The following is a 12,411-nucleotide window of genomic DNA, read 5'->3' on the forward strand; positions in this document are numbered from 1 at the left end:
CGATCTGACGTCTGTGGTACTGTTTAAGTATGTAGGCACCTCGGTTATTGCATTAAAATAGAAATCTACACTAGGCGACAAAACATATGTAAGACATACATGTCACAATTATAAATTGTTACATTAAAATTTTGTGTCAACATATCAGATCAGTTCCAATATTCAGAGGGAAAGGAAATACAGTGTACGGAAACTGTAGGCTGTTGCAACTAGGCTGATGCAGATCGAGTTTTACTTTTACGTTAATTCGATAAAAACTTGTTTAAATAAAATCTGACTAGTGTGAAACTTGTGTGTGGCGTGTTCTATGGCCAAATGTTCATCGAGTTTAATTAGTTATTGTAGCACATTTAGTTAGAAATATTGTAGAGGCGTCGGGGACATACATCGTTAAGGTTGGTAGCCTTGCATGACTCCTTAGTCCTTATGATTGACTACGCAACACTTACGGATATGGGTACCACTGGTGTTACACACCGACGTGAAGTCCTTGATGTTGTTTATTATTTAGGCGTCGCGGTCTTTTGCCACTTCCCATCAGGCTGGCCATTAGTTTGTTATTCCAGTTACATAAAAAACTAAAGAGAGAAAAATGAAACAAAATTTGTATTGGGAACGGAATTGTTTATTGAACCCATCTGTAATAGTAGATAATTATACTGTTATTCTACACATTTTGTACTGCTGAAAGTACCTACCTATCTCATGTATTACTATGTCTTAGTTTAGAATGTACTAACAAAATGCACCCAATAATACATTTATAACTCTTCATTTTCAATTGTGCTCTAAATTTCAGCGGTAGTTACCAATCACAGTACCTTTGGATTCTACGATTATTAATAAATAGTTACAATGCTAGATTTTTATGAGAAATGATAGCATAAAAATGTTTCATTGATGAATGTCTATGTAACAAAATATTGTTCGCTCTATGATTGTTTCACATTTTAATATTACAGTTTTGTTTATTATTTATCCAAGAATTCACTTTGAAGTAGTGTATACAAACATTTTAAAACTTCATTAAAATTAAACGCTCGGATACACGCAGCAGTTTCTAATTGACAGACAGGAAAACGGGTTACAACGAATTCAATCGACAGATTCACAAAAATTATGTACAAGTCGATCTTACAGTAAAATATCCAGTCTTACTAATGATAGCAACAGTAGAAGCGTTATTGAAATTAATATTATGAATTCGGTTTTGGACGGATATAATTTATCATTTCGACGACAAGAAAGTGGATTTTACGACTAGTGTGTGTATCCGAACGCAGTTAAAAAGGGGTGTTTCTATTCAGCTTGTAATAAGACAAATACATGGGTATTATTAGCTTAAACTATGTTTATATTTTATATATCGTTCGTGCCGTCACTTCATAATATTCATTAATAATAAGTATAAATCTTCCTTTATTGTCTTCAATCATTACAGTTTAAAATAAGGTTGGGAACAAACATATTTAGACAATAAACATTAAAAAGTGTCGCAGCGTAACAAGTGGAGGCTAAATCGTGCGTCGAAAAATTGCTTTGGTTCCGGCATTATAATTATAATAGTTCACAATGTACGGTTAAGGTTCAGAACCGTTTCCAACCAACATTTGCAAAGTAATCCAAAAAGCTACTGTTTCGATCATAGTATAAGGTGCGAACAAATAATGCAAATCTAATTATTTATACGTTTAAGATAATGGCGCAAAATTCTTAGTCTGTTTGGACCACAATATGTCTACAAGTACTTATGATTAAAAGCGAAATTTGTACTTAATGAACCTAATTACAAACACATATTGACTTTCAACTTACTATTGTTAAAATTGACATTTATTTTTAATTGGAACTTGCATTATCTTTTCCACCGCGTACTTGTGATCTAGATTTACCTATGTGCCAATGAAGAAATATAAATGTCATATAACGTCTGATAGATCTAAAGATAACTCATATACATGGTTAACTGTACTAAACATAAGTAATCTATAACTAGATTTCTAAAGAGTAGGTAATTTAGTAAGAGAATTTATTTATTGAGAGCGAGATAGCAATGTTCAGCATCTTGTTTCGCCTCATACACGAAAAAAGAAAATAGTTTTTTTGGAAGTGTTTTAAGTCAGAGTGTAATTAACATAACATTTCTCCATTGTCACATACGTAATATACCTTAAAAATAGAGCATCGTTGCCTTACGAAATAATAGAAATTCATGATATGTACCAAAGTATACACAAACGATCGACACATCGCAAACGATACAATTCAATAAATAGCATTCAATGACGTCGTAATTATTATATACACTTAACATACTTTAGTACCCTTCGATTTAATGGATTTTTATAATGTTAATCGATTGTTATAGTTCATTATTCTTTATAATAATTAATAAGTGTAGTAACTAACTCGTTAATTATTCGTAATCGTCAATATTTACATAAGTACCTAGGTTATTATCAGTAAATAACAATCGTGCGATAAAATAGCGCGCTCTTCTTTTATTAATTCGTTACATGCGGAGTGAAAGAGACAACATTATTTTGTCGCATGACAGCTCCACTTAAGTTGTACAGACTCTGAAACAGAACTATCGTTCTAGACCCAACAGTAACGCTTCGTTCGGTTAGAAAGGAATCCATTTAAATGTATATGAAAATAAGTGGGACTTACAGTATATACAAAAATATCACATTACTTCGAGGCCGCAGCTTTCAATTACTTATTGAGTAGTTATTTCGTCTTCTTACCTAAGTTCTCAGTTATTGGTTCGAAGCGTAAGCTAGACATCGCATGAAGTAATCAACTCTATTTATATTGCTTCAAAAAGCAGATTCATTTGTAGGAAGCATTGTTCCAAGCGCAAATCACAATATCTGGATGTTTGCTTTAGCTATCATATTATCAGTGATTTTAAAAACCTGAACTTTAACAATAATTCATACAAAACAGCGCATCAATGCCCTTTCTGTATGTACTTCCTCTCACACCTACTAAAGAAATCTATGAAGAATTTATAAATCATTTATCCTATGTGCTTCGTTCATAGTTTGATTAGTTCAAAGTGAAAGGGCTACGACATCTACACGAGACAAATTTGAAAAGGATCAGATGCAACTTATTTATAACATTTCTCTTTCTACAAACGTTAACGTCTTAGTCATATTACAATTAAATAATACTTTTATACACGTATAAAACAGTACATATCTACCGGGAAGCGTTGACGTCTGTAGAATTAGAAAGACTTGTCACTTGTGTGCAGACACAGGTGCGGGACAGTTCCAGTAAGCTGCAGCCCTGCGGACCGTGCAGCCATCGTCGAGACAACGCCACACTAAATAAAACTATTTGGCTTACCGTCGATATACGGGCTACGCGAAAGCGAACACTACCGGCGGAGCGCGTGCGCTCCAATCGTCACTCACCATAACTATCACAAACGAGTGACATAGAAAAATATAATATTTGGGATCCGTTTATTGCTAATTTAGGTACAGTCTTTGGTGTTCTCGGGCGAGGATCCGCCGGAGAGGTCGTCTAGGAAGTCGAAAGTGGCGACGGCGGCGCGCTCTCGGTCGCCGTAGCGGACGAAGAAGCCCTCGCGGCCGAGGATGGAAGGCCGGCGGCCGCGCGGGAACCGCAACACGCCCAGCCCGCGGCTGCGCAGCGCGGCCGCTACGCAAACGCCACGTTAGTCACTACTGGCGACAGTGGCGGCCGCCGCCCTCTGGACGAGACAACAGCGTGAGCAGCCGCGCCCCCGCCCGCCCCACCCAGCCCCACCCAGCCCCACACGGCCCACGCACGGCCCCACCGCTCCACTGCTCTCAGGGCTGGCACCCACTTATCTTTGCTAATTATATTTACTGAACAGCAAACGGTTCCCATTTATTTTTAAAATTTAAGTTTGTGCCCATCATTGTTAAATTTCGCTTAAACTGTTTTACTAATACAAGAGTAAGATTTTAAAATAACTCCGTTATTTTTTCTCTCTAGCTTTTAAAGACAAGTGGGTGCGGAACCGCATATAGGAATAGATTGTTATTCTTAACTGTAATTCTATTAATATTAAATTAGATTTGATTATTACATTTGATTTTGTAAAAGAAATTTTGATTAGTTCCATCTATATGAGCCCTTCTACTAAAGGTACTTTCATTCGGGTCATTTAGATTTCACGTCAATAGAAAAGTATTAAGTAAGGACTATTTTTTTTTTATTGTATTAGTGCAACAAATGAGAGCCAAGTTTTGCGGAGCGGTGTTTTTTATTATTATGAAATCTACTCAAAATGAGACGAGAGAGCGAGATGGTGCGTGTGAGTGAGAGCGGAAACGAGTGACGTGGCTGAACGTGACGAGACAAACATGGCATGACACGGTGTTACATGACAGACATAGACAAATCCAGCGTTTAATGTACCAGTTCCAATAAGTACGTAACTATTAATTTTATGAAACAATTGCATCGATAGTTAAAAATGATTGCTGATTGATTCAAATTTAGAAATCCCAATACATTTAACGCTGAATGTACAGAAACAAAGCAAAATAAAGAAACAACATGTTTGTGCCCTCATACCACCGTCAAAACATCTTAAATTAGTTACAATTACAAAAGGCATTGTATGGATCGAAGCTAATACAAGTGTCTATGGCTACTACCAGCGTAATTTAGTATCTATTAAAATGAACATGATGTTACATTATGATGACAAATTGATTTCTTGATTAGGTGATATGAAGAAAGACCAAAATATTACCATGCACTACAATGCAAACAGAAATTCTTGTTATCTTTCAAATTATTTATTTATTACATTTGAATTGTTTTTACTGGCAATGCTTTGGTCCATAACAGCGTACAAATAGCTTACAAAAATTACAAAGAAATTGTGCAACACATAATTATAAAACATAATAATAGATTGTCTAGTCTAAAGTCATTAGGATCTTTCAATCCATTACACTTTAATAGATTGATATTTACATTGTGACTAGTAGAATTAAATAGCTGAACAGAACTTACCAGTTTTCTGTCTCCTAGATCTATGTAGACGGTGAAGCCTTGAGTAAGGGGGCGGTGGTTCCGCTGGAGAGGAACCGCAGGATGAAGGAGACGAATCACTTGATGCCAACATTACGTCCAGCAGGTTAGCACGTGCCTGGAACATTCAGCGATGTTTCTTGTGTATTAATTTTTCTTGACGATTAATAGCTCTGTTTTTTCCTGCAGGCTTTTAATACATTGCTATTATAACATGAAACTAGATTTCATGTTTTCGTACCACTGCTTGTGAAATGTATTGGTGTTGTTACATACATGTAATTTTTTTATCTTTAATAAATATATTTGTCCAAGCGTCGTAACTAATGTACGTAGTAAATATTAGTTAATGTTTCGTTTTATCAGTATATTTAGAATAAGAACTGGACAGAAAAATATATACAACACAAGATATACACAGTATTTTCTAATTATACATTAGCAGAAAATCTATTTACCTTAGGGTCGCTGAAATCAATATCCTTCTCGACATGTACCCATCCTGTCGGTGCCCATAGTGCACCGTCTTTATGAGCATGTGTTTTTTCCTTCCGATCTTCTGTCTTAACTCCACTCGTAGTCGAGGTATCATTTTGACGAATCATTCTATAATAAAATTAATCGTTATTGTATGTAATGTTACATGTAATAAATTATTTTTCATTCAAAAATATATAAAATTAATAAACGTACCTATTTAGTTCTTCTATAACGTCTTTAGAAGTTGCAGCTTCATGGAAACTTAGTGTATGATCCTGCTTCACAATAATTGGTTCAGGGGCTGGAGCGGCATTAGTAGTTCCTGGTTTAAACTTTTCTGCCACAGGTATTTTAGATCTAGTCCTATTTGGCGACAATGGAGGTCTTTTAGCTCCCATAAAAGTTGGTATGCGGCTCTTTTCATTTTTAAATTTAGCTTCTTTTTGAGTTGTATCATTCTTATTACTTACTATCACAGTTTCGGCAGTAGAAGTGCTTGTAGTATTCGATTCAGTCATTTGAGGAGAACTCGTTTCTGGCGACGAACTTTCTTCTTCTTCTAGAACAGTCACTAGAGCTCCTGTGCTTCTTCTGCAAGCACTTAATACTTCTTCGACTAGAGAAATCTCCGTTTCTCCACTAGGGAACGTGAAGCTTGATGATTTTGTTAAAGAAGTTTCAGTATTTACCCTTTCTGTTACCGGACTTTGCATATTTAACATTATATTCACAGTATTTTCTTTTAATGCTGAATTATGGTCTAGGTTTCGACTAGATTCATGATCACTTTTATCATCTTTCGTTTGCGTCACAGGCTCCTCATCAACTGAGTTACCTATATCTATGTTTTTATTTATTTCATTTTTCCTTTGAACCTTTAAAAAATAGTGATCATCTATTTCATTTTCTCCATTTTCTATTCTTGACAACCCATCGAAATAGTCCTCTGATTCTGCGTAAGGATCTTCTCGTTCTATAAATCTTGGAGTTGATCTTGTATCAGAAACAATATCACAATGTGCAATTTTTTGCCGTTCATTGTGAACATCGCAAGAGTCGTTCTCAGAAAAACTACCAAATGAATCGGGTCTTTGTCTGTCTTCAGATACTTCACTACGGGGACCAATAGAATCATCATCAAAATCAGCAGCTGCATACGGAGGCGGCAATTCACGTATTTCAGATACCGGTCGTGACGACATTGAGTCAGATTCTTCTCTATCGCGACAATATTTTTGTTGTTCCGCAATAAAATGAAGAACATTTTGAAGAGCTTGTTCACGATCCTGAAGTGCCATAGCTTGGACGTCATGAACTCTCAAATTATTTGTGACTGGTAGGATGTCTTGAGCTGATAAACCTCTTGATGAATTCGATGCTAAGCTTTTAGTGCTCTCGTATTTGACAAGACGATAAAAATCTCTCGTGAAGTCTACACCGATATTGGCACAATCACCGTCTTCACTCAATGCTGTACTAGATCTTTTATCAGGTGCATCAGAAGTACTAGACCAAGATCCACCCGGCGAGTGCGCTCCAGTACAGTCCCACCGTTTATCAGATGTTTCGGGATCATCACCAATTCTACATTCATCAATTTCTATAGTCGCAAATCCGCAATCATTCCAAAGGCAACCTTCATCTTCTTCTAATTCTAAAGCATCATCTTCTCTTATACTAGGTAACGTTGAAAGCGATATTTGACCCGGTGTTGTAATCTCAGCAAATGGCGATTGTCGGTCTCTGAGATCTTCACATGACAAAGATAAGCTCCAGTCTTCTAATTCTGCCCTATCATATTCCAAATCAGCTAGGTCACGATGTCTCTGCTGTAACGCAGATCTTGCGTCATCTAATTCTAGCCAATGTTGCACATAATCTGCATCATATTGCGAACCATCTGCTCGTTCATCTCCAGTACTTCCCCAGGATACTCTTTCGGAACTTGTAGTGGAAGCTATTGCAACTCGTCTTAATGGTCTTTCAGGTGCCGGTTTCAGATCTAGTACTAATACCCCCGAGCTGGGCGTGGGACTATCAAGACAGCTTGTTGGACATGTAGTTGATGCTACGAGTTTTAGGCAGAGATGGGAATCTGAGAAACTTCGTACGACATGTTGAAATGGCAAGACTGGACGTGACGGTGGATAGCTGCCTCTGACTCCTGCAAAAGCTACACCTATTGGAAAATAAATATAATCCGCATCTGTTGCTAAAAGTCGAGCATGTCGTCGAGATTCCCTAGGATTTATTGAAACAATGGTTTGATTATCAGTTTCGTCAGATGCTTCATTTAAATCTGGCAATGCTCTATCAGCAGCGTGATCACTCTGTCTTGAAGCATCTGCTTGAACATCACTAGACATAGTCGAGTATCCTTCATCCTTCGCACCACTTTCTGGAGATTCCGCACCAGCTTCACATTGCTCGCTACTTTCTTCTTCAGCTACTTTTTCACAATTGGTGCCTGAAAGAACAAATATATTATTATTTAGCATAGCAGTGCTCTTACACTAATTAATAACGAATGAAATAAACTTAATTCACCTTGAACTGGATCGATGCTAGGCTGCGGCATGCTGAGGCTTAGCGTTGCTGGTCTCGCAGGTGCAGCCCACAAAGTAGGATCTACCGCTGATAGTGCACGGGCTAAGTTAGCAGGAGTCACTTCCAGGCCCTGAAAATATTGTAGTCATGGAGTTTCATTAACTGAAATGTAAGTTATTTCACTACGGCATAGTTAAAATAATAAGTAGTCTCATTACAAATATTAGAGCGGCAGTTATTAGGTAATAGTTGTATCATGTACTGATAGCCGCTGAATTTTTGTGCAAAAAATATTCAATGTATGAATATAAAATATCATCTGTGTAAGAAATTTAATTCGTATATCCTGTTTTGCGTGGACAACATCCATTCTTTCGTCCTCACAAACTATCCCATTTATAATATTCGTAACATTACCTTAAGCTCAGTCCAAATATCAGAAAGGATTTGATGTCGTCGTTTGTCGTCTTGGCTCAGTGGGTGTGGATGCGGCGCAGGTGCTGCTGGAGGAGGGGAGTCCCGAAAGGAGACCAGAGAACCACAGGAACCGACGTCAACAAGATGCACTGAAATTATAATGTAGTTAAAAATTAATAATAATAAAGCATACTATAAAAAAAACTTACTAGAATGGTAAACAAGACGACTATACGACGCAGAACCATCGCTTATATATATGAACAGCACCGCGGACATCACATTACTATGTAACGATCTTTTGCATTGAAATTACAGAGACTTCATATATCGCGCCTCTGGTTTTTCACTGTCATATCACACTTCATCCGAAACAAAGCATACAAAGCGATTAGCTTGGAGGCTGAAGTAGGTGAGACAGAACTACCTACGAAGACAACTTTGTACAAACTTAATAAATCTAAAATAGCACCTAGAACCTTAATAGATGTCTCACCTTGCAAGTCTTTCGGTGTATGTGGTGTGTGTGGAGTAAGAGGCGTAGCAGGTGATGGCCGCGGCTGCGGTCGTAGCTGCCGCACCAGCAGCGCGCTCAGCGCTCGATTTTGTGCTTCAAGTTCGCGGACCCTCGCGCGGGCGCATCCCAACTCTTCACGTGCGCTCTGTAAAGAAACATGAACATTTTTAGTTATGATAATTAGGTATATGAGAAATATAATTTAAAGGTAATTTATATGTATTTATAAAGGAAAAGCTCTAGACATTTTAATGTAGACAGATTTTTTTTACTATATTGTGTTTAAAAAATCTAGCTAGGAAATCAAAACTTTGTAATTTTGCATTAGAAGCTAAGGCGGTACAATAGCGAATTTCATACATTGTAAAATTTAAAATAATCATCAGTTTAAAATCAACTATTGCTACTACCTTACAAGTCAACAGCAAACTTTGCGTGTTCAATGTTTGTTGTTATTTAGGGATAAAAACAATAAGCAGATTTTTTAAATATGTACAAGTACTGTAATTTCAATTTGTAACAAGTGCACTAGAAATGGATTCTAATCTACATAACTACTCTCCATTAATCTAATCTACACACTAAATTAATGTGGTTCAAGGCTTTACCACGCATGGTATTGTTAATTTTAAATATCTAGAGCGGGACTAAAGTTATAAAACAAACCTAGTTTTAATAAACGAATTACAATAACCTATTTATAATAGTTCAACTATTAACGTGAACTACTACTAAATTTTAACTTTCATAATCATCCAGGACAAACGATTATATAAGTATAGATATTAGAATCAACGCTTAAACTCAATGAAAAGTCATTAGAAGTAAGCACACTTCGGAATAAATCGGAGATACGCTAAAATTCAAATTAGGAAGTAACACAGCTGAAAAACTTCCCCTATTTGGATACAGCTCGTCAGTTGTCCTGAATATAGGCGTGTATATTTTAATTATGCTTCATTAGTTAAATTAAATTCGAGTGAGGTAATTGACGGGCCGTAATTACAAGGAGGGTGGGGAATAGGATATAGCAAGACATTGCTTTCAGTGTTGCCAACTTTTAGACATCACGGAGAATTTAGCCGGGACAGAATCCTGTTTATTAAAATATTTCCCAAAGTTTGAGTACGGAGCCCCGTTGTGTAAATAAAGTTGTTTAAGTATCTATATAATTAATTAGCTTCAGCGTAACTTTAAAACATTTTAACATGTGTATCAGGTATATCTATTATATATATCTAAAAAAATACGAGACACATTTAAAAGAACACGAAACTTTTTGTAAGCTTCTGTAATTAAGTGATTACAAATAAAACTTTTGGTACATAGAATTCTTATAATTATTTCATAATGTTAACAGATACGTTATTTATCTTACTATATACTTTATATGTACCTAATCTAAGCACAATTATAACCGTGAAAAATGTCAAAACAATATTGAACTAAAACTCGTTGATTGATATGTATCTTCAAAGACATTAAAGTCCAAAATAGCCTTTTCGTAAACACGTATTAAGAAAAATGAAGCTGATATTTTTACAACGGCTAGGGAAATGTTATCCATGTATATCATGTATCTTTTATTTAGAGCATATATATGTACTTTCACATCAATTAGCGTCATAAACGTTGCAGATATGATTGATGTTCATAATGAGGAAACAACGTAGACATGTGAAATAAGTATCTATAGTATATGTATGTGATTGTTACATTAACAAAAGGAGTAATTAGAGATATGGGCTGTCACCCTTATGATAGAAGACTGTTCACAAGATTATTGGTGTATTAATGTGTAATTTCGTGGAGCAAATTACGACACTTGATGTGTGCAGATGATTGTTAAAGACACATTCTGGTAATTATCATTATAATTTAATTGCAAACTGAGTTTCGTACGTGAATATGTGATGTGAATAGATATGTGATGTTCATATATAATAGCTACAATTAATTTATAATTGGGAAATGGGATGATATTAATATTAAGGTTTTTTTATATAAATTTCACAGCTCAATTGAAATATATTTATTAATCGAGCATAGCTGTAATTCCGCCATTTTTGCATGACCAATTGGCGGCAAAATTAAAACAATATGGCGGCCACTAGCGGACTGGATTTAAACACAAACATTCGCGTTATCGGCCAGATTATGCCAGATTACAGTGGTCCAGGGATACGGTAAAATTATTACGGTGCCAGCTAAGGCCGAAGTGTCCCATTTCACACGATTTATGCGCGAATGTAGCACCACATAATCCATAGGGCGCGGGTAACGGGACTGCCATAATTATGAGAAAACAATTTCCGGGATGCATCTTAGCTTCGACCGGATTAAGAGATACTGATAATTCGCGGTCCTCTGTAGATTTGTGTTGGTTTGTAAACTGTAAAGTTGGAATGAAAACATTTGTGGCTTTTTGTATGCCGATATTTCGTTGTATTCGTTATATAATATTTACAATCAAATCGAAGGCAATTTGTAAGTTTGCAATTCCAGATAGATATGTATAAGGGTTAGGTATATACATATACGTACTATTTGGACTGCTGCTGTTATGTTTCTAAGAATGAATTTAAATATTTTCACCTGCTCGATGACAGAATTAAAATTGCATATATCTTCCTGTGTACCTATATGATTTACCACCGAGTATGCCTACCTTCTGCGATAATAAGGCTCGTACGACTTGTTGCGCGACATCGTCAAGCCGTCGCTCGTGTTCCCCACCACCCAGACTGACTGACAGCGCCGTCAGTTGACCACGCAGCCGCTCGTTCTCCGCACTTAGAACTGACAGTTGGCTTTTGTAGTGAGCTGCTGACGCCTGCAAGAATATACAGCTTTCGTCATTATTCTGTATTTTAAAAATATATGTAAAAAAAAAACTATCCTGTCTATGCCTATCAGTTTATTTATATATCTCATGGTGATGATATACACTACGATGGCCTGAATGAGATCCTATTCTGTACAATCTCGGCAGGTATCCCGTAATAGGCAGGTACATCATTCCACGTTAATTTCTACTGAAAATACCTAGTAAATTTAATAGTATAATGTGACTATTGAGCTTCAATAATACTGACAGCGTGATCTTTGCTCATAAGCGACATAAAAGTGTTATTACATTGGAAGATGTATCTTTAAATATTAAATTGCCATTAATAATTAATAGTGAAGAAAATATCGACAAATTTAAAGCTGCTTGATGGAAGAGGCTCTCAGGCATGGTATTAAAAAAATATGAATGGGGCCTATCATTCGCACTCTTAATTAAGAGACCGCCTACTGTCGCTACGAAAAATAAACAAACCACAGTAACTTGATCTGCACGGTTTCCACCGTGTCGGCTTGAAAATACCGCGATAAGGTATCCGTTTTCAACGTTAGGG

The 12,411-nt window shown here is 36.3% G+C and overlaps 1 protein-coding gene across 1 annotated transcript; it reads right to left on the bottom strand.

The window, feature by feature from the left end:
- Positions 1-613: 613 nt before the first annotated feature.
- Positions 614-11,843, bottom strand: LOC131853693 (uncharacterized; the record flags this gene model as incomplete). The annotated part of the gene is made up of 8 exons (XM_059204698.1): positions 614-3,678; positions 5,032-5,167; positions 5,508-5,655; positions 5,743-7,996; positions 8,077-8,206; positions 8,494-8,642; positions 8,990-9,155; positions 11,679-11,843. Coding segments are annotated over 8 exons (3,336 nt in total), but the record flags the coding sequence as incomplete, so codon positions are not given.
- Between the last annotated feature and the right edge of the window lie 568 nt (positions 11,844-12,411).

The sequence above is a fragment of the Achroia grisella genome, unplaced genomic scaffold (assembly GCF_030625045.1).
Source record: "Achroia grisella isolate CSIRO2021 unplaced genomic scaffold, CSIRO_AGI_Agris_v1 utg905, whole genome shotgun sequence".
NCBI lineage: Eukaryota > Metazoa > Arthropoda > Insecta > Lepidoptera > Pyralidae > Achroia > Achroia grisella.